Below are 19,005 nucleotides of genomic sequence, written 5' to 3' on the forward strand. Positions count from 1 at the left end.
ATATAAAATAAAGATATTTTATGAAAAAAGTCAAAGATTTGGCATGAGCTTAACTGGTACTGTGACACCATTTAAGCCCATGTCATGATTATTTATAATATATTAAAAAATATATTGATTTCAAAACAGCAATATGTGTATTCAGTAACATGTTAAATATTTAAAAATGAGGAAAAAACCCTCCTGAGCAAAATCTTAAAGGTCTGACTTCATATGTAACCTTCTTTGTAATCATCAACATTTTCATAAGTAACTGTAATTTAATTACACATTTTTCTCAGTAACTGTAATGGATTACAGTTATATTTATTTTTTAATTAAATTACACCATAGGGATCCAGGATTTGGGCAAAACTAAGCAAGTAAATTAAGGAGGGATGAGGAGGCGTGACTTTGAAAACTCCTGGTCTAGACAGATTTAGCATTATATCACTTTTTCTGTACTTCCCAGCTGTTTATAACAATAATTCTTTATGATACAGTTCATTAAATTAATGCAAGCATGAACAAATGGATTGACCAATTACAGATGATTCAATTACGTTTATTTAAGTTTTTTGCTAAAATTGACACTGACCCATTATGAGACATTATTCTCAGTGTTGACATTTTTAAAAGTAAACTCAAAACCTACCTGTTCAGCCCGGCTGCTGATTAATGATTGTTGATAGTTGTTTTGATGTTTTTTTCTACTTTTCTTTTGTCTTTAAAAAAAAATCTAACCTAGTTTTTTTACTCCAAATTTAATAAACCTCTTCTCTTATTTTATTTACATTTTCTACACATTTTGATCCTCCTTATTTTATCTTGCTTGCATCGTTTTTATTCCTTTTCTTTATGTTGTCACTTGTTCGGTCTTATTATCAGACTGTCAATCACCTGTGAAGCACTTTAAACGACAGTAGCCTGTATGAAAGGTGCTATATAAATCAAGTTTGATTGATTGATTGATTGATTGATTATTAAGATGTTTGTGGCTACTGCAGCTAGTCGGGACGATGTTAGCAGCAGGTCTGATGGTGCCGACTGAAACTCCACAAAAAGGATTAAACAGCTTCTTGTAGCACGATCCACGGTCGCTGTTATCTCCCACACCCACATAAACTGATGGAAGAAACTCTGTTAACTTTTCTCTTTGGTAAGAATCTGAAAATCGTTGGTAAATTTTAAGAAATAAATAACAAATACGACAAATGTTGCAAATACGTCACTTTACTAAAAATCAACTTTTACGTTTTTCTAAAAAATCTATTTACAACTCTTTAAAATGTAAGTAAAAAGTCAATTTACAGCTTATTAAGACATAATAATGCTTGTAACTTGAGGAAATAACGTTTTAAAAGGATCATACGGTGTAACATAAAGAGCAGCAGGATTTAAGATACGTTTTAATGCTCAGTGACTCCCAGTAACCGTTTCACTGGGGCTGAAACTGCAGACTGTTGATGAACACCGTCTGCAGCTCGTTGATGTCATCACTGGCCTCGATGGGGATGCTGTGCCTGCTCGGCGAGGTCGAAAGCCCCGCGGCCGAGTCGTACATCTGCCCGTAACCGGACTGGTTGACGTTGTCGTAGTAGGACTCCCCGCAGCCTCCCACCGCACCCTGCAGACGCTCGTAGACCTCCAGGCAGTGGTGCTGCGGGGACAGGCGGTTGTAGTCCTGGTTCGGGTGCTGCCCGTAATGAATGTGGAGGTGGTGTTCGGGCCCCGGGCTGTGACAGGGGCTGTGGGACGGACTGTGGGGCATCATGCACGTCTGCAGGCAGCTGTTCCGCCTCATGGCTCGGTGCAGGTCGAGTCGGGCGATCAGAGGCTTGCCGATGCTGATGCTCTTGGTCCAGTGGACGGTGTCCTGGTCCTCCATGGCCGTGAAGGTTCCCTGAAGGCAAACAGTGAAGACCAGCTCCTCCTGTGGCGGGCGGGGAGGAAGAAAAAGTTTAACATAGGACAAGAGGAGAATAAATTGTATGAAAAACTTCTTCTCTCAAACTGAATTTTTACCAAATATATTCTATAAAAGACAAAAGATCACAAAAAATATGTCAAATATACACAAATAATAGGAGAAGTTGCTGCTAACTTCACATTATTACAAAATACTCCTTAATAGGCTGAAAATAAACTACAAGCTTCTAAGAATATTCAGTAAAAACGATTCAAAACTCTTTGGAAAAATTAAAAATGCAGATATATATCAAAATATCATGATGTCACGATCAAGAAATATCCATAAGCCAGAAGGCGTTGTTTTAACCTGCTATTTGTATTTGTTTTGAAGATTGAATGTAATGTTAACCCACTCATTTTTATTTATCAGAGGTATCAAAATAAGAACTATTCATGATCATTTGTAAATGTACTAAATTGTTTATCCTTAGCATGTGATTATTCAGATGTACCTCGTGGCAGAATTATCACCCCTGGTCCAGTTTTGTTCTCGTCTCAGTTTCAGCCAATTTCCAGTTATTTCACCCCCATTAATAATTTCATATGATTAATATATTTGATTTTTGTTCATTTCACATCCAAACAGATTCTTAGATATAAAAATATTTCACATAAATAGAAAGGACTAATTAAAAACATTTTAAATTAGACAATTTTTTGCAGAATGACACTGAGATAAATGTAAAAGAACAATATTGGTAAGTACAGGGTAGATCCTTCTCTCTGATTGGCTGTTTCTGGTCAGAGCATAAGTGAAATCAACCATATAACCACAGAGCTGCTCCTAAAAGTTCCGCTTTAACCTCGCCACAAGCAGGAATAAGATGCTTTTTTACTTTGATAATAAATGTTCTGGATAAAATTGAGGTTGTAGTTTTGTTTCTGAAGAGTTTAATCAGCCGTTCAGGTTGTTTTATATCAGTGTGAGTTTTTACCTTGAGCTTCTGCAGGGAGCTCAGTCTGGTGTAGAGGCAGTGCTGCGGCAGGCTGCTGGACAGAAGGTAGATCCCCGTCTCTTCTGGAGTCTCTCTGTTCATCTCTTTAGGATCTACATCCAGGTCCTGCAGGAGGAAGAGGAGGGAGGAGGAAGAATATGCACAAAGACATTAACACACACACACACTCACTATCAAAATAACTCACGCTCTCTGATGAACCATTATTGTACCGTTATTAACACTGACCAGTGAGAAGTCGGTAACGTGAGCCTGGCAGATCAACATGTCCGCAGGCTTCTTAACGATGTGCGTGTAAATGACGAGCACGTTGGAGAACTCCGCAGCGAAGCCCAACTTGATCTGAGCGCCGCAGTCGAAGTCGAGACACATACTCTCAGGAAGCTCTGAAATAACAAACAAATACAACTGATTTTTCGTGTAATCAGCATAAAACCAGATAACAGGAGGGGACAGATTTTATAACATTTATATAATAACATATATAAATGTTTATTAATGTACCGTATTTGTCAGCTATGAAGACATTTCATATTAGTACAACTGTGTTTTCCTATATTGTTATTCATTATTGTTGTTATTAAACAGCAGACTCCAGTCATCAGGGCCCACAGGAGGAGTTAATTAATAAATTGCATTATAGTGTTTTATAAATGATTTATTAAAGGGTAAAATGCTTGTAAATGCTAAACATTGTTACAAAGACACTCTAAGGAAGTTCTATTAGCTGATTTTTTCTTATTTGTTTATTATTGTTTTAATTAGTGTGACCATTAGTGTGAATGTAATCTGTTCTCAGGCCTGTCTTACAAAAACATGAAGCTTGTTTACTTTTTCATATTTTTGTTTATTATTGTTTTAATTAGTGTGACCATTAGTGTGAATGTAATCTGTTCTCAGGCCTGTCTTACAAAAACATGAAGCTTGTTTACTTTTTCATATTTTTACATATAAATAAACGCCATTATATTCAGGTTCTTGTAAAACAAGCTCACACAATGCTGATTAAACCTATCACCACCAGATAAATCTCTCTGTATTTCACTGTATAACAGAGATGTTGACCAGATTAACGCAGGCTTCCACCACACTAACTAGCTTACTTCCAGTTAGCTCTTTGGTAACTTAAATGGGGATAAAATAATTGAATCATCTCTCATGTCTTCTAGACTTTCCAAACTGAATGGATCAAATTACTCTCACTGCTAGAAGGGGGATAAAAAAGTCCCTCACTGCAGCTTTACCTAACTAACAAAATAACTAAGTAACTAAGTAACTATCTCAACATTTAATTAATTTCAAAGCCTGCACTTGGTCATCATGCTCCTACATTTCTCATTGTTGTTATTGTTCTCACAACAAGAAGAATGAAGCTAAGTGGGTCAAACACGTAAAGCCTTTAGGGACAAATTTTGTGGAGGTGTCAAGCGAATGATTATGTAATTGTCTTCATGCCCCTTTAATTTAATTTTATATAGATATGTATGTTGAACCCTTTTTCTAACCTCTCCTGGACTTACCTGTCACTCCTTTTATTGCTCTTATGCACACACTTAATCTCTCCCAAACTGTATAAAGTTCATAAATCTTGAAAATGTATGGATGGCAGAAGAAGATGATATTATTTGTAAGATAAATGTATGTATTGCAATCTGCTGTCCAAAAATGAAAAAAAAAACAACCCAAGAAGAATCTAGCAAAACTGAAACATGTCAGTCAAAAAACAAAAAAGAAGACTGGTAAAATAGTAATATTAACACAAATATACTCTTATATCTGGGTCAATATTTACCAACGGTTTGAGGAGATTTATGGTCCTGTTAGAGGAATAATAACAAATCCACCAGAAGTGAAGTTATCTTCCTGCCCTCCAGCAACATGTGGCTTTTTATTTCTGCTTCATGAGCAAATATTTATGAGCTGACGGGAAAGGAAGAGGTGATAATGTTGTCATTGGGTCTCTCGTGCTGCATAGTCACTAACAATAGAGCGGCCAACAACAGTGTGTGTGTGTGTGTGTGTGTGTGTGTGTGATTGTGAAATGTCAGAGAGCTCCGTGTGCTTACTCAACATTAACGACAGTCAACATTTGACTAAGCGCACCTTCCTGAGCCGCAGTAAGCAAATGGGGGTTTTTACAGTGTCTTGATAACACACGATAAACAAATTTCTAAAAATTACAATAAGCCTCATGATCAAAACTCACCATGAGCTTTGGCCCACTGGCGGCTGTGATCGTGATCGGCGTTGTCGCCGGGCATGATGGGGTCGGTCAGAGCTCTCTTCTCTGACAGACTGCTGCGGATCTCCAGAGCCTGCTTCCCTTTTGTAGCATCGAACTGACCCATGTCTGGAAGTAAAAGTTAAAATTCACATGTGAGCGTTTCAACATATCCACACGTCTACATGAAGTCAAACCAAAAGCATCTGCAGCACTGCAAACATTTTGGAGCCTCACACTGTATAAGCATGATTCATTTGGTCAACCCTGAGCTAATGTTAAAGACATATCCTAAATGTTATTTAAAGCTCATTTTCCTTCATTCACCTCGCAGTGCAAAAGTGTCTCACTTTATTAAACAGTTAATAGTTAGTTTCAGTTTGAGTTGGACTTTATTTAAAATACGAGGATGTATCTCTCCGTTTAATAATCTCTTTGCATCCAGATGCTTCCCTGTTCTTTCCCTGTCTGCAGTTATTATTCTGCAGGTGTGTACTTGTAAAAAGCTGATTAGAAACCTTTTTATGTGTAAACACGGCAGAGAAATCTACCCGGGGGTAATCAGGTTTCTTTAATCTCCTACCACGATCATACAAACCAGGTTTCTCATTTACATGACAGTTAATAAATCAGCTTTCTGGAGACAGCCGACTTAACTTAAGTGCACGTAGATGCACTGATAAAAATGCAAAGGAAGCTACATTTAGTTAACTTTATTATCTGACCATTGAAAAAATAACCTGAAACACTCTAAAACAATCTAATTTCATAACAAACACTAAACAAACAAAAACTGCCAAATGGTCTTTTAAATCTTTATTGTTAATTATCTCCTCAGGTAATAAAGAAATAACCCAACTTCTCACTTGATTTATTACTTCAGTCAAAAGTTTCCTAATGAGTTTACGGTCTCACACTAAATGCTTTACTCTCTGATATATTTCATTTTAAATTGAACTGAACTTAATTATCTCCTCTTAGCAAATTTTACATATATGATGTTTCTATATTTTCCATTTCTTTACATACTGTTTTCCTGTTCCTCTCTTACCTTCAGCGACTCGGTCCAGCACCACAGTGATCTTCTCTTCATCGAGGAGTCTCTTCTTCAAAAACTTGACAAACACACCGTTGGTGAAGCCGCTGGAGCTCAGCTCAAAGGCCTCAGCGTCTTGGCACCTTAAGTGTGACACAAAAAATAAAACTTTTTATATTCTTGAGGACAAAAAAAGATAAATTGAGTTTTAAATGATAGTTGATGTTTCAAACTCACGTAGCGTATCCAAAGACAATGTTGGCTGTGACCCTCAAGACGATGTTTGAAGCACTGTCATCATGAATATTCCTGAAGAATGAATAAATCCATAAACTCTTTAGATGAAAATAAAGGTAATACACAGTTAATGACTCTATGATGGAGAGAAAGTAAACTGTTGGGGAACTCCTGCATGCTTAAGTTCAAAGTTTTAGAGCATAGGGAGATAAATTGTGTTAAAGTTCCTGATGCAAAATGATTCCAGCTGCAATATATTGAAGGAGAACGTCACTATTCTTCCTCTTGTGCTTTTCTGTTTTGTGACCACCTAAAAAAAAGGCAAAATCTGCTTGAGACCCCTAGTTGCAGGTGTCAGAAGTCTATGAGTTAAGAGTTTTCACCTCTAAACGTCACAGATTATCATTTGAATAAATGTTTAGAACCTGAAAAAGGTAAAAATATCCACAAAAAAGGAAAGAAAGCAAATAAAAATGTGTGTTGCAAAGCTTAGTTTCTCTTCTTTGCTCGGTCGTTACTCATGTTGCGACCCCTCAGATCTACCTTGTGACCCCCGCATTGGGAGTTACTGATCTACAGTATTAAGAAAAGCTTTTAGAGTCTTTCACCAACATTTATTTTAAACCTTTCTAGATAGAAGTAAACAAATGTAACTTTATCTGACTCTCGTGTTCACCTCTTCCTGCACATGTCCAGCAGAAACACATTGAGGCCCGTCTCCTTCTCCTGCATCAGTTTAAGGATGCTCTGCACACACAAACAGTTGGCTGACCGGTACGGGTTTGGTGCATCTACCGGCACCATGAAACTGTTGCCGTAGTTCTCATATCCGTGACCAGCGTAGTACAGCAGACCTAAAGAGGGAAGTGAGCGTTTCAATGAGCTTCATGTCAGTTTTAGTCACTCTAAAAAAAACCTATTACATAAAACATACATAATGTTTTATAATCCAAACACACCGTAGACGCCTTTGTGAAGCAGCAACAGGAACTCGTCCACCGCGTTTCTCATCTCCGACTCCGTGAGGTCCAGCAGAGAAACCACCTTGAAGTTCAGCTGCCGCAGGAGGTTGGTGAGGTCGTACACGTCCACCATGGGAGCTTTGAGCTGCGGGTGGTTCTTGTAGGACAGGTTGCCGATCAGCAGAGCCACTTTGTCAGTCGCTAGGACGGGATAGGAAATAGGGAGAAAGCCACAAAATTAAATTCAACCCACACATGTAAATAAGCATCAAGGCTTCATCTCTTGGGACTAAAAAATGACCCAGGCATGAAAAAAAGCAATTAAGATGTACAACTGTAGCAACATCTACCAATTCAAGTGAGGAATGACTCTCAAGTATTTTGACTTTATTAAATTAAAGTGAATTTAAGTAAGTGTGCTGCTTACTTTTAAGTATCCACAAATGTAAGAAAAATATATCAGAATGAAATAGAAAGGTCCACTAAAAGGCCACCCAGACACCACATTTATATATTTACTCAGCTGTCTGTCTAACGGGTGCTGCAACTAACAATCATTTTCATTATTGATTAATCTGTTAATTATTTTCTCGATCAATTGATTCATTGTTTGGTCCATAAAGTGTGAGAAAATGGTGAAAATGTCGATCACTGTTTCCCAAAGGCCAAGATAATGTCTTCAAATGTCTTGTTTTGTCCACAATCCAAAGATTTTTAGTTTACAGTCATAGAGGATTAAAGAAGCCAGAAAATATTCACATTTGATAAACTGGAATCTGTGACATTTTCTTTTCATAAATGACTCAAAATGATTAATCAATTATCAAAATCTTAATATTAATGTAATATTCAGCAACTAATCACTCAATAATTTTAAAGGGGAAACTCTGCCGATATTACACATCAAAGTCTGATTAAAGGTCTTTGGGAGCGGCGTGAAGCTGGATAGGAGTGACGTTACCAGATCTCTGTGACCTTATCTCTGCTTCATTAGCCGCTACTAGGACGACATGCAAATCTGTGCAGTCGAGAGAACAGGGCGGCGTTGCATTGTGGGTAACGTAGGCCGCAGGGTTTTGACCAGGAAGGAGGAATGTGTGGAATGAAAGACGATACCTCTGACGCTGCTGCACCATTATACCAGATCCCTTTGTCTGTATAAACTCACCGTGAGTCTGACTGTGTTATAACAGTGCAGCGAAGGGGCGGACAGTAACTGAACAGTAACCTGTACTGTTCAGTAATAAACTGTGGTTTTGGTTTCTGTCTGATTGCATTATCCTGTAACGTGTAGCTACTGATATCATGTGTTACACAGAAGTTACAAGTTTCACATCTTTATTTTGGTGTCAATGTTGAGATAGGAACTGATATCAGATCAGTGCAAAGATATTTTTAACATGAGACATGACAGTAAGAGTATGTTCACATATAGAGGAGCTGGACATCAACCATATGAATCACTAAAATAAGTGATGACAGGTTGAATCATTTGCTCATATAAACAAATGTGTTGTAAAAACAAACAAAAAAAACTCACCATAAAGTTGGTCTGGGATACTATTTAGGAAGAAATCACCAGAACCTAAAATTATAATATCATAGCAAAAATGTCACAAAAGGGTCATAAAACAAATAAAATATGTATTCAAGAGTATCTATAAACACCTGATAAGTAGAATTAAACTCACCTCCAATGGCGTAAACATCATCTAGGAATAAAAAATACAAACATGTCAGTATCATATCACCTGTTTACGTCAATGTTAGAAATATCTTCTAACTGATTAGTAGAAAGGGTGAAAGTCAGCCCTGCTGCGTTATTTTATTGTAGAATTTCATGCATTTAAGCCAATTAACCAAAGTTAGTTTTAAAAAGATGAGGCTGGATTTATTCTAGATTTGTCTTGTTGCAAATAATCTCCATGAAAACCCCCGAAACCAACAATGTGTTTGTCTCTTTGACTCAGAACTTTCCAACTTCCCCAACCTGTCTGCGGCGCTCAATCATGAGACTATTTGTTCCTATTGAAAATGTAAATCTTGTCAGGGAGGCACAGTTTAGTTAGTTAGTTTAGACGCTGTAGTTTTAAGTAAATTTAAGTAATGAAATAGCGCATTTACTGGGGAATATTTCAGCTGCGGATTAATACTTAATTTTACAGCAGCAGGACAGTAAACTACAGTAGTAGAACATGTTCCCAGCGCAATGACGCAACTTGTGGGTGTGTTTTTACTAGTTTTTGGCCAAAAATTCAGTTCTATGGCAAAGAGTAAATAGTTAGGGCTTATCAGGAGAGATTAGTTGTTGAGTTTGGACTTTTAATGAGATTTATTGACAATAAGACAAATATAGAATCAATTAAAAAAAAAAGAAATCATGCACATGAGACCTGAAGATTAAACCCTGTTAGCCTTGTGCCGGTTAGTGTTCACATGATAATCTGATTTATGACCCATATGCAATGACAGGAGCAATTTTAAGGTTTGCATGCAGTTAATTGCTGTGTTATTGCCTTTTAGTAAACCATGCACCCGTCCTTCCAACTCTACCTTCAGAGCACTCCACTGCCCCTGAAATCTGGACTGATATCTGTGGTGCTTTCAGTCAAGAACAGAGGCAAACAGTCACTTTGACATAATGACTAGTTTAACTGATTTTACTGGACTGTAATGAGAGACCTTATCATTGTGATGAAGCGTGACATACCGATCAAAATGTTAACTTCGTTGGTCCACATTCTTTCAGTGCTGCTGCTGATCTCACAGCGATACCTGCCGTGATGATCCTGCATCACGTGAGGAATCTGAAATGCAAAAATTCTTGTAAGATGAGATAATGATTAGAACTTTTAACGATTTAGTGCACTGCAAAGTTAAACTCTAATGTCTTGTAACCTATTAGCCACCAGTTAATGCCACCTTGTAATGTTTGACAACGACAAGCTTAAATCATCTAACAACCGCTCCGCACCGTGAATTTTCTCTTTGTGGCGTTGGGGATCGAGACTCCATTTCTGTGCCACTGGTAGCGAGGAATCGGTCGTCCCATGGCTCCGCACTCCAGCTGCAGAGTTTCCCCGACATGCAGCCGCTGGGACTGAGGCTGGATCACCACCTTCAGCCGACCCTCTAAGGAATGATGATAACTCTGCCCTGATGGTTTTTGGAGAGGAGACAAAGATTCAAAGATTATCAACTTCATCTGGTTAAAAACAATCAAGTTCATCCTTCAGGTTATCCTTGATGGAAAGAGAACAGTTTATGAAAGCACCTCTAAAATAAGTAAAATAACAAAAGTGATTCAAATGATAAAAGAAAAAAATAACAACAAATGCACAGAGATGACACCTATGTGCTGGAGCAGCTCACCGTACGACGTGGCGACATTCAGGACGTCCACCTGAGCCCACTGACTGAATTCAAAGGTGTCTCCGCTGTTGACCCTGCAGATGTAAAAGCCAGAGTCCTTCAGATTGACCGGACTTATCACCAGGTCAGGGGATAAGCTGTTCGGCACCTGGAGTTGGACAAATTTGAAATTATATATAACAATACTGAAAGGAAACAAAGCAAATCTGCACCTGCAAATCTATTTTTCATTTTCAGTAATGTATCACAAAAAAGATCGGCAGGGTTTGGGTGTCCAAGCATGATTGTCTGAAGGCTTTTCGGAGCTACCAAAAACATAATCCAGGGGAAAGCAATTAAAATAAATTATTTATGTACGTTAAAAAGTAAAATTTAGAAGTGCTAGTAAAGAATAAAATGCTAGTAAAATTATGCACGATTCTGCAAAAATCCATAAAAGTCAAATTCTGGTTTTAGGTAAATAAAAAGGAAAAGCATGTGTATATACACTCACCGAGCACTTTATCTTACCTACCTGTGCAATCTTATTCAATCCAATACAACAGCTCTGCCATAAATTACTCATTTTAAAACTCATATTTCTACTGATATTCAGATATAATATAAGTCATATACATTCACAAAGTACTGGAGGTTAAGTTTATTTTATATTTTGGCTCCTAAAACTGTTAAAAACGTAAAAGTTGATGCTGCAGTGTTGCTTCTGATTGGACACAGATATTACCTAGCAACCAATTTACATATTACTAAAATGTTAAATAGTTAAGACATTTCTTACATTTTAACGGTACAATCTAAAACCTAATTTAGTAATTCAATAGTTTGAAACCAGCAAGTAGAAACCAAGAAAAAAACACTGTACACACAATCTTGGTGGTAGACCAGTCGTTTCACACTGCAGTTAAATGCAGGAACACATAAAAGGAAACCTAAAAAATGTCATATTGATTTCTCTCTTAAGTTTAGGTTATTTTAGGTCTTGCTCTGACTCTTCAGTGCAGCAGCTGAATGTTTAAACATGACTGGATGTTTGAACACAGTGATTCGCTGTGAAACCAATGTCCCTTATGTCAACAAAAATCTTTGGAAAAAGATCTGCCAGAGGAAGGCAGGTGAGGTTTATTATAGAGATGCAGGGTGATATCGACATGTTTTGGTATCACCCAATAAACGCTTTAGAAATTAAACATTGGCGTCGGCCCAAAATGAACATTACTGCCGACATGACAGGCCGATAAGATGATGCTTTAATTGTGCGCACACAAAGCGCACAAAAAACACACTTGATGCTGGTGGATGTTATCATCAAGTCAGGTATTTAAAAAGCAGTGAAATGAAGGCACTCAGAGGATTTTTACCCCCATATTGTTTACATGTGCAAACAGCAGTGCTGTTCTGCTGCTAGATGCACGTTTGGGAACGTAGCTGCAGGGCGAACACAAAAAGCTTATGATTCTCCCTGCTGGTCCTGAATAATGTAGCTTTGAATTTGGTCCCTGTGACTGATATATTAATATATATGACATCATTAGAGTAAACTACATCTATTTCTGTTTTTCAGTTGGCTTTATGCGAACATTTTTAAATCCAGGTTAAAAGCATTTCTCTTTTCGTGTGCTTATGACTGAGTTCTTTTAAAGCACTTTAAATGTTTCATTTGCACTATCTATGTATGTAATTTATCCTCTGTTTTAGTCTAGCTTTTTATTTTCTCTCTCTTTTTCTGTACTTTTTAAATTTTTATTATAATTGGATTCTTTTTTTTAAATTTTATGTTTTAATGTTTACAATTTCTACTATAATTGTTTTTTTTTGTTTTTATGCCTCCAATTTTTACTGTTAAATGTTTTTTTTAATATAAAACAAATCAAGTTGCCCCTGGGTATGAAATGCGCTATATAAATAAAATTAAATGTCTTTAACTTCTGTACAGTTGTGCAACGCTTACTTTCACGTATTCCCTTTATTGCATTGTTTTGCAACTTGTGAAGTAGGTCAAATTTGCCCGTATTTTCTCACAGAGAGGGATCGTCCAACTCTGTTAAGGAAGAGCCGTGAAACTGACAGTTTTGTTGGAAAATTTTACATAAAAATAAATATCATATCTTGAAGTATTTTTATTTATTTTGCCCAATTAATGTGTAAGCTACATTTTGAAAAGCACTGTATTCTATGTCTGCATGTATGAGTGGGACATCACAATAAGAGCAGGCATAATAATATATTATAATAATACGTTCCACAGATCAGTCTTGATTTTCTCTGCAATTAGGTGAAAAAATTGATGTGTATATATCGGCATCAACATCGGCAATCAGCCAAAATCACTTCAAATAATCAAATATCAGCATTTTGGATGTCAGTAAAAATCCAATATCATGCATGTTTTTGATCTTGATCCAAACTACTTTAAATTGACAAATATGTAAAACAGAGCCAGGAAAACATGAAAAGAGACCTTAAAACTCATAAAGCTACACTATTATAGTTGTTACAAGGGGTCATCATGAGGCATCTGGGCCAAGAATGTCGAGAAGTGCTGATAAATACAATTTGAACCCAAACCGGTAATTTAACTGCAGTTTGTTTGACCTGTTTTACTTTACAAAAAAAATCCCTTCTCCTATGCAAGGTGACACTGTCTGAGTTTCATACAAAGATCGTAGCTCACCTCATCCTTTGTCTTGAACCACTGGTACTGTATTGGAGATTTTCCCACAGCATGGCAGCTGAGGCGCAGATTGTGGCCAGATATAAGAGCCACTGACTGGGGCTGGATGAGGATCTGCAAGGCTGAACATTCAGGAGACTTTCAGTTTGAATTCACACTTAGTCGAACATTGTTCCTCAGAATTTATGCTGTTTATATCCGGGCTGCAGCTAATGTATATGTATATGTATATATGTATATATACATATACATATGTATATATATTTAATTCACAAGGACCTGAGTACTGTATTTTGTCCTTTCATGTACCTACATGGCTGGATGACAAATACATCCTTCAATCCTTGAATTTGGAAGCTGAAACCAGCAAATGTTTCGCATTTTCCATTTAACTTGAAAAATGTCCTAATATGTTATATCCATTAATCAAAATAGCTGCAGATTCATTTTCTATTGATCATCTTGACTAATCGTTGCAGCTGTAGTTTATATTTATGACAAAATATAAACAAATATTTTCTATGTAAAGCTGACATTTAATGTTACAAATAACATCCATCCAAGTAGGTTTAAAAGGGATTTTAGTACCCAAAAGTGTTAAAATGCAGTTTCAGTAGTATACCTCCACACAGAGAACACAATTCTGGAGCAAACACCCACTAATCATATGTTTCCTCTTTCAGAAATGCCAAACTGAATGAAGCCTACAGGAAATGACAAGGTTATATAGTATGACATTGAGTGTAGACTGCCCTGATAATGTCACCCAAAGCGTTGAAGTGAGTCATAAAATTCCCTTATTATGATTGACAACATGATAACAGGCTGAGGGGCACTTTCACTGTACCTGATTGTTTCAGGCACTGCAGGGCCTCTGAGTTACCCAGAGTTTGGAGGTAGTCATACAGGTGGCCTGTGGTGCAGCCTCGATCTCCCATCAGCCTTAGTAGCATGCGGCTCGGGCTGCCCTCCAGCTCCAGCACCCTCAGAGAGCACATCTCCATGTCGTCTGAGCTGCAGGACGATGAGGAATTTGACATAACATGCTCTAATACACGTATATACAACACATAAAGAGAAAGACATATAAGCACAAGTTTGGACACACCTTCCCATTCAAGTGAAAGGGAAGGTGTGTCCAAACTTTCCACTGCTACTGTAGTTAATATATTATTTTTTTCTTACCTACTTGATTTGTGTGATACTAAGGTTATCTAGATCAAATCACAGCTGAATACTGCATACTGTCACATGAATATCACATTCATATTGCAGTAATACAACAGAACATAAAACTATAGAGAGACGCTATAAGTTTGTTTAAAGCACAACATTTTTGTGATTTTTGTACAGTTTATATTGAATCACTTCAGCCTACTGTACCTGACTTTGAACCGTCTGTCATTGGCGACTATCTCTCCAAATTTTCGCCATCCTTTACTTTCGGATTTGTCCAACACCTCACAGAGTTTCTTCACGACCGGCTCCTTCAACAAGCTGATCTTCGAGGACCGGTCCAGACAGTCCGACATGGCAGCCAAAGAGAGAGAGAGAAAAAGTTTATCATCAAACGTGTTTCTATCCCCGTTTACTTTAAGACAAAAAAGAGTCTACTTCCTGGAAGAAATGGTAAGCGCGATACCACACACCTACTGCGCTGTCTTGGTTTTGGTTTTTCCCCCCCGCGCAGCTGCAGGCTGTTTTTCTACCAAAGATCGTCTATGCATCAAGATAATTCACTGCAGGTTTACATTTTCTTAGTAGTGTAATGATATGTTTGTAAACTGGCTATAGGATTCCACACATTGCCACATTGATCTGATCTGATATAATGGAAGAATAAATAATAATAATACATTTTATTTGAAGGCACCTCTCTTGGGCACTCGAGGACCCCGTACAATTAATAAACAAAACAGTAAATAAGAAACAAAACAGATAAAAGACAGTGTAGAACAGAGTAAGGTGAGGTAGTGCAGTTCATGTCAAGGTGGGTATTTGAAGAGAGGGAGCGAGTCCAGGTTCCCATGGTGAAGAGGAGAGCGTCCTCTCCCTTCTTCCGTTGCAATGGAGATCACAAACAGCGGGTAGAGAGTCAACCAGGGTCCGCGGAATCCGCACAAAAACAATAAAATAAAATGTCCAAAAAAAAAATCCAACAAGTTGACATGTTACAATACTGTAAACTGTAAAAAATAAAAAATAAAAAATAAATAAATAAATAAAAAAAACACGGATGGAGAAGCGGTGAACAATCCCTAGCTCGAAAAGATAATCTATTGTTTCAGTGGTATGCCGCTGCTGACCTACTGTCATGTGTCAATTTTTGACAAACGGGGAGTTCCGGTCCTCTTAAATGATGCCAACGCGGAAGTAACTTAAAACTGCATTCTATCAAAAGGCCACCAGGGGGCGACTGTTTTGGTGTCAAAAGGACTTCCTCTCCATACAAGTCAATGGAGAATTCACTTTTCACTTGATTTATAACCTCAGTAAACGTTTTCAAAAGGTGTTTATGGTCTCAATCTCTAGTTTAAAGCCTTTTCAATGCAGTATGATGTTCATTTGTGCAATGTTGGCCTCCCTGATTTTATATTTGACGATAAAGCAGGGTATGCATTAGTGCGTGGCTACGTCGTGATTTACAGGTTGATTGGTTCACAGGTTCAGGAGGGCGTCCCTTGTTCCTCCTGATGCCCATATAAGTAGAATCCGTGTTTTTTTTTTACCCGGCATGCACAGGAGATTTTCAAGATGGCGCTGCATCGGCTAGCTTGGTACAGCTAACACGGTGAGCGTTAACGATTATCTGCCAGACCCGATTAGACAACTCTGACAAAATCTACACAGCCAAACTTAAAAAACCCTAGTTAAACTATTTTACGTGTATTGTATTACTTTACAGTAACTAGCGACTGTGTCAATTTAAATATGCAATAAACTGGTTGACCGTTAGCCGTTAATGCTAGCTAGCTGACGTCCGCTAGCTGTCAGAAAAAAAGTCATAAAATCATGAAACATGTCAATGTCTTCAAATGTCTTGTTTTGTCTGATAAACACGAGATCTTTAAACATAACCTTGTGTAAAAACGACTTTAGGTGTATTTTATTGCTTTTCAGTAACCAACTTTGCTACTGTGTTAATTTAAATATGCAACAGCTAGATAGCTAACGTTAAATCACTGATGGTCGTCTCCATCTTTTCTTCTTCTGTTTTGCTTACAGCAGATGGGGGATGATATCAGCCAGTGTAACAGGAGAGACATTTTGTTGGTAGTATGCCAATAAAACAGTATCTAGATGGTGGTAGTCTGAAAAGGAGTTACACTGAGTCCGCGCTGTAAGGAAGATGGATTCATGCCTCAGGGAACCATCTTGCTCCGCCTGTGATCTCTGGTTCGAGGCTCAGGTGTGTGCAGGTTCCGACGTCATCACTCCCCACCCCTTCATACCACAAATACACACCATACCTGAGTTGTCAGACACATCGCTAGCAGCGTGGGAGAAGGTCGGATGTGTACTGTATTAGTTTGAGGAAGAGGACAACTTTCTCCCTCTCTGTGTTTGTTTCAACATCAGTTTAAATGTAGATCATATACAAAGTCGGGAAGGTCCACACCTGTCCTTAATTGATGAGCTAGGTAAGTAAACACTATATATATATTACACGTTTCTGTGTCACATAAAATTATTTCACTGTCATTACAGCTGTTGGTATAAATATATCTAAACTCATATGTTTAGGTTTTTTGTAATGTAGCTTTTTGCTTGTTTTTTTTGTTTTTGTTTTTTTACTTTATTGACTGGTTATGTGCACTGGCAGGTATGTGAACAGGGAGCAGCCAAAACTTGAAAACCTAGTTGTGCAGTGTAATGCAGTCTTGTGGAATAATATGCATTGAGCAGACTTCCTAACCTTGTTTTACTTAGGAAGAAGAAGAATCAGATTTATTTGCCAAGTAGCAATTATATTATAATTTAATTTAATTGTGGTCCAGATATCAACAGAAAAAACAATAAACGTGAACGTAAAACAATAAATATAAACACAAACATATCAGTGTAAGAAAGAGAGAGAGAGACAGATTCTGTGTAGTAGGGTAAATTATGCATTTGAATATTGACATGATTAAAACTCAAAAAACTGAATATAATAACTTACCATTTAATGTTCAGTTTCTATTAAAAAGATGTGTTTATCTGGGGTTTTGTCTAATTTAGCTTGGCTATATGATTGAATTAGGTTTAAGTGAAAGATTTTTCTATTATTTTGTCATTTTTTTGATATAGGCAGGATTTTTGATTTAGGTTGCTGTCTTAATTTACTCCAAGAAATTATACATTGCACATAATTTATAAAAACTGTCCTGGCTTTTGTTTCTAATTGTATGTAGTTAATGTTTTTTTTGTAGTATTAAAGGATCAGTGTATAAGATTTAGGGGGATCAATTGGCAGAAATTGAATATAATATTCATAAGTATGTTTTGATTAGTGTATAATCCCAAGAAAAATTAGAATCGTTTTGTTGTCGACGATATATCATCTCAGAAATAATCAAGATAAACAATATTATTGTCATTTGAAGATAATTTTATACCACTGATATAATGATAATATATTAGTATAATAATATAAAGGGAGCTGTGGGTTGGATTGGAGAGTGAGGGCTACGCTTCTGTAAAAACAGACTGCCACTATGGTTGGGGACAGAGTTATTTACCTTTAATTCTTCTGCAGTCTCCACTCAGGATGTTCAGGCAGGAAGTGAGGAATGGATGAAAATACTCGCTTAGCCAACATGACATAAATAGCCTCTTAGCTGCTAATGTGAAGTGTGGAAATACTGGCGTAAAAAAAAAGATCAAGGTCATGTCCATGTATCATACGATAAGTCGATATATAGACATGATGATGCTGATAATTAGGTTATTGTACGATAAGTCGATAATTATTGTGACAGGCCCACTGCAGATAAATAATATTAGAGTACATATATAATACTATTACCTCAGATAATGAGGTAATTAGTATCACCATAAAGCTTTAGGTATTTTTGGCACCTAGTTTTGCTTGTCTTATGTTCAGAATTATGAAAACCTTGCCTTGTTTAGACGAACCTGTTCAAACTTGTAGGAGCTTTGGTTACTGCACACACACAAAAAACAAGGAGAGAAAAAGTTAGTTGAAAGGTATAACTTGTAGTATTGTGTAAATAATAAAGTTTGGCTGTCAGTGAAGGAAGTTTTCTCACAGCTCCTCTGATGAGTAATTGCATCAAGCATTTTAATGAGCAAGGAAAGGAAGAAAAGCTGTTTCAGAGCCTGCCCCAGCAAGTAGAAATATACTCAGAGTCAATCAGGAAGCAGTCTGTAAAATTCCAAAGAGGCAGAAAAGTAAAAAGAATAGGGGTTGTTTTACAGATTTAATATAATATCACCAGGATATATCCTTCATCTTTTCACAGGTGTCTAGTTAATTCTTGTAAATCCAGTTTCATGTTGAAATCCAGTGTAACTTCTCACCTTTTAATCTGTCTGTATTAACTTATAGAGCTTAAATAAAGGTTTAAATCCTAACATCCACGTTAAGTCTCACACAT

General features: G+C 37.1%; 2 protein-coding genes across 2 annotated transcripts in view; one reads left to right on the forward strand and one right to left on the reverse strand.

Moving 5' to 3' along the window:
- The window catches only part of scarb2a (scavenger receptor class B, member 2a), a 99,451-nt gene extending 91,361 nt beyond the window's left edge, over positions 1–8,090 (forward strand). The window contains exon 14 of the transcript XR_009925057.1: positions 8,081–8,090. The gene's annotated coding sequence lies outside the window, so the exon portion shown is untranslated. The remainder of the gene's footprint in view (positions 1–8,080) is intronic.
- malt1 (MALT paracaspase 1) lies at positions 1,330–15,006 on the reverse strand. The gene is made up of 17 exons (XM_062417998.1): positions 14,789–15,006; positions 14,253–14,419; positions 13,406–13,527; positions 10,735–10,882; positions 10,337–10,518; positions 10,073–10,169; positions 9,916–9,963; positions 9,054–9,074; positions 8,903–8,947; positions 7,360–7,563; positions 7,077–7,254; positions 6,401–6,472; positions 6,179–6,306; positions 5,113–5,256; positions 3,135–3,292; positions 2,886–3,011; positions 1,330–1,912 (listed from the first exon to the last, which is right to left on the reverse strand). Exons 1-17 carry the CDS (start codon positions 14,935–14,937, stop codon positions 1,418–1,420), a joined length of 2,484 nt encoding a protein of 827 aa, XP_062273982.1. The 5' UTR covers positions 14,938–15,006; the 3' UTR covers positions 1,330–1,417.
- Between the last annotated feature and the right edge of the window lie 3,999 nt (positions 15,007–19,005).

Source organism: Scomber scombrus, chromosome 4 (assembly GCF_963691925.1).
Source record: "Scomber scombrus chromosome 4, fScoSco1.1, whole genome shotgun sequence".
Classification (NCBI taxonomy): Eukaryota; Metazoa; Chordata; class Actinopteri; order Scombriformes; family Scombridae; genus Scomber; species Scomber scombrus.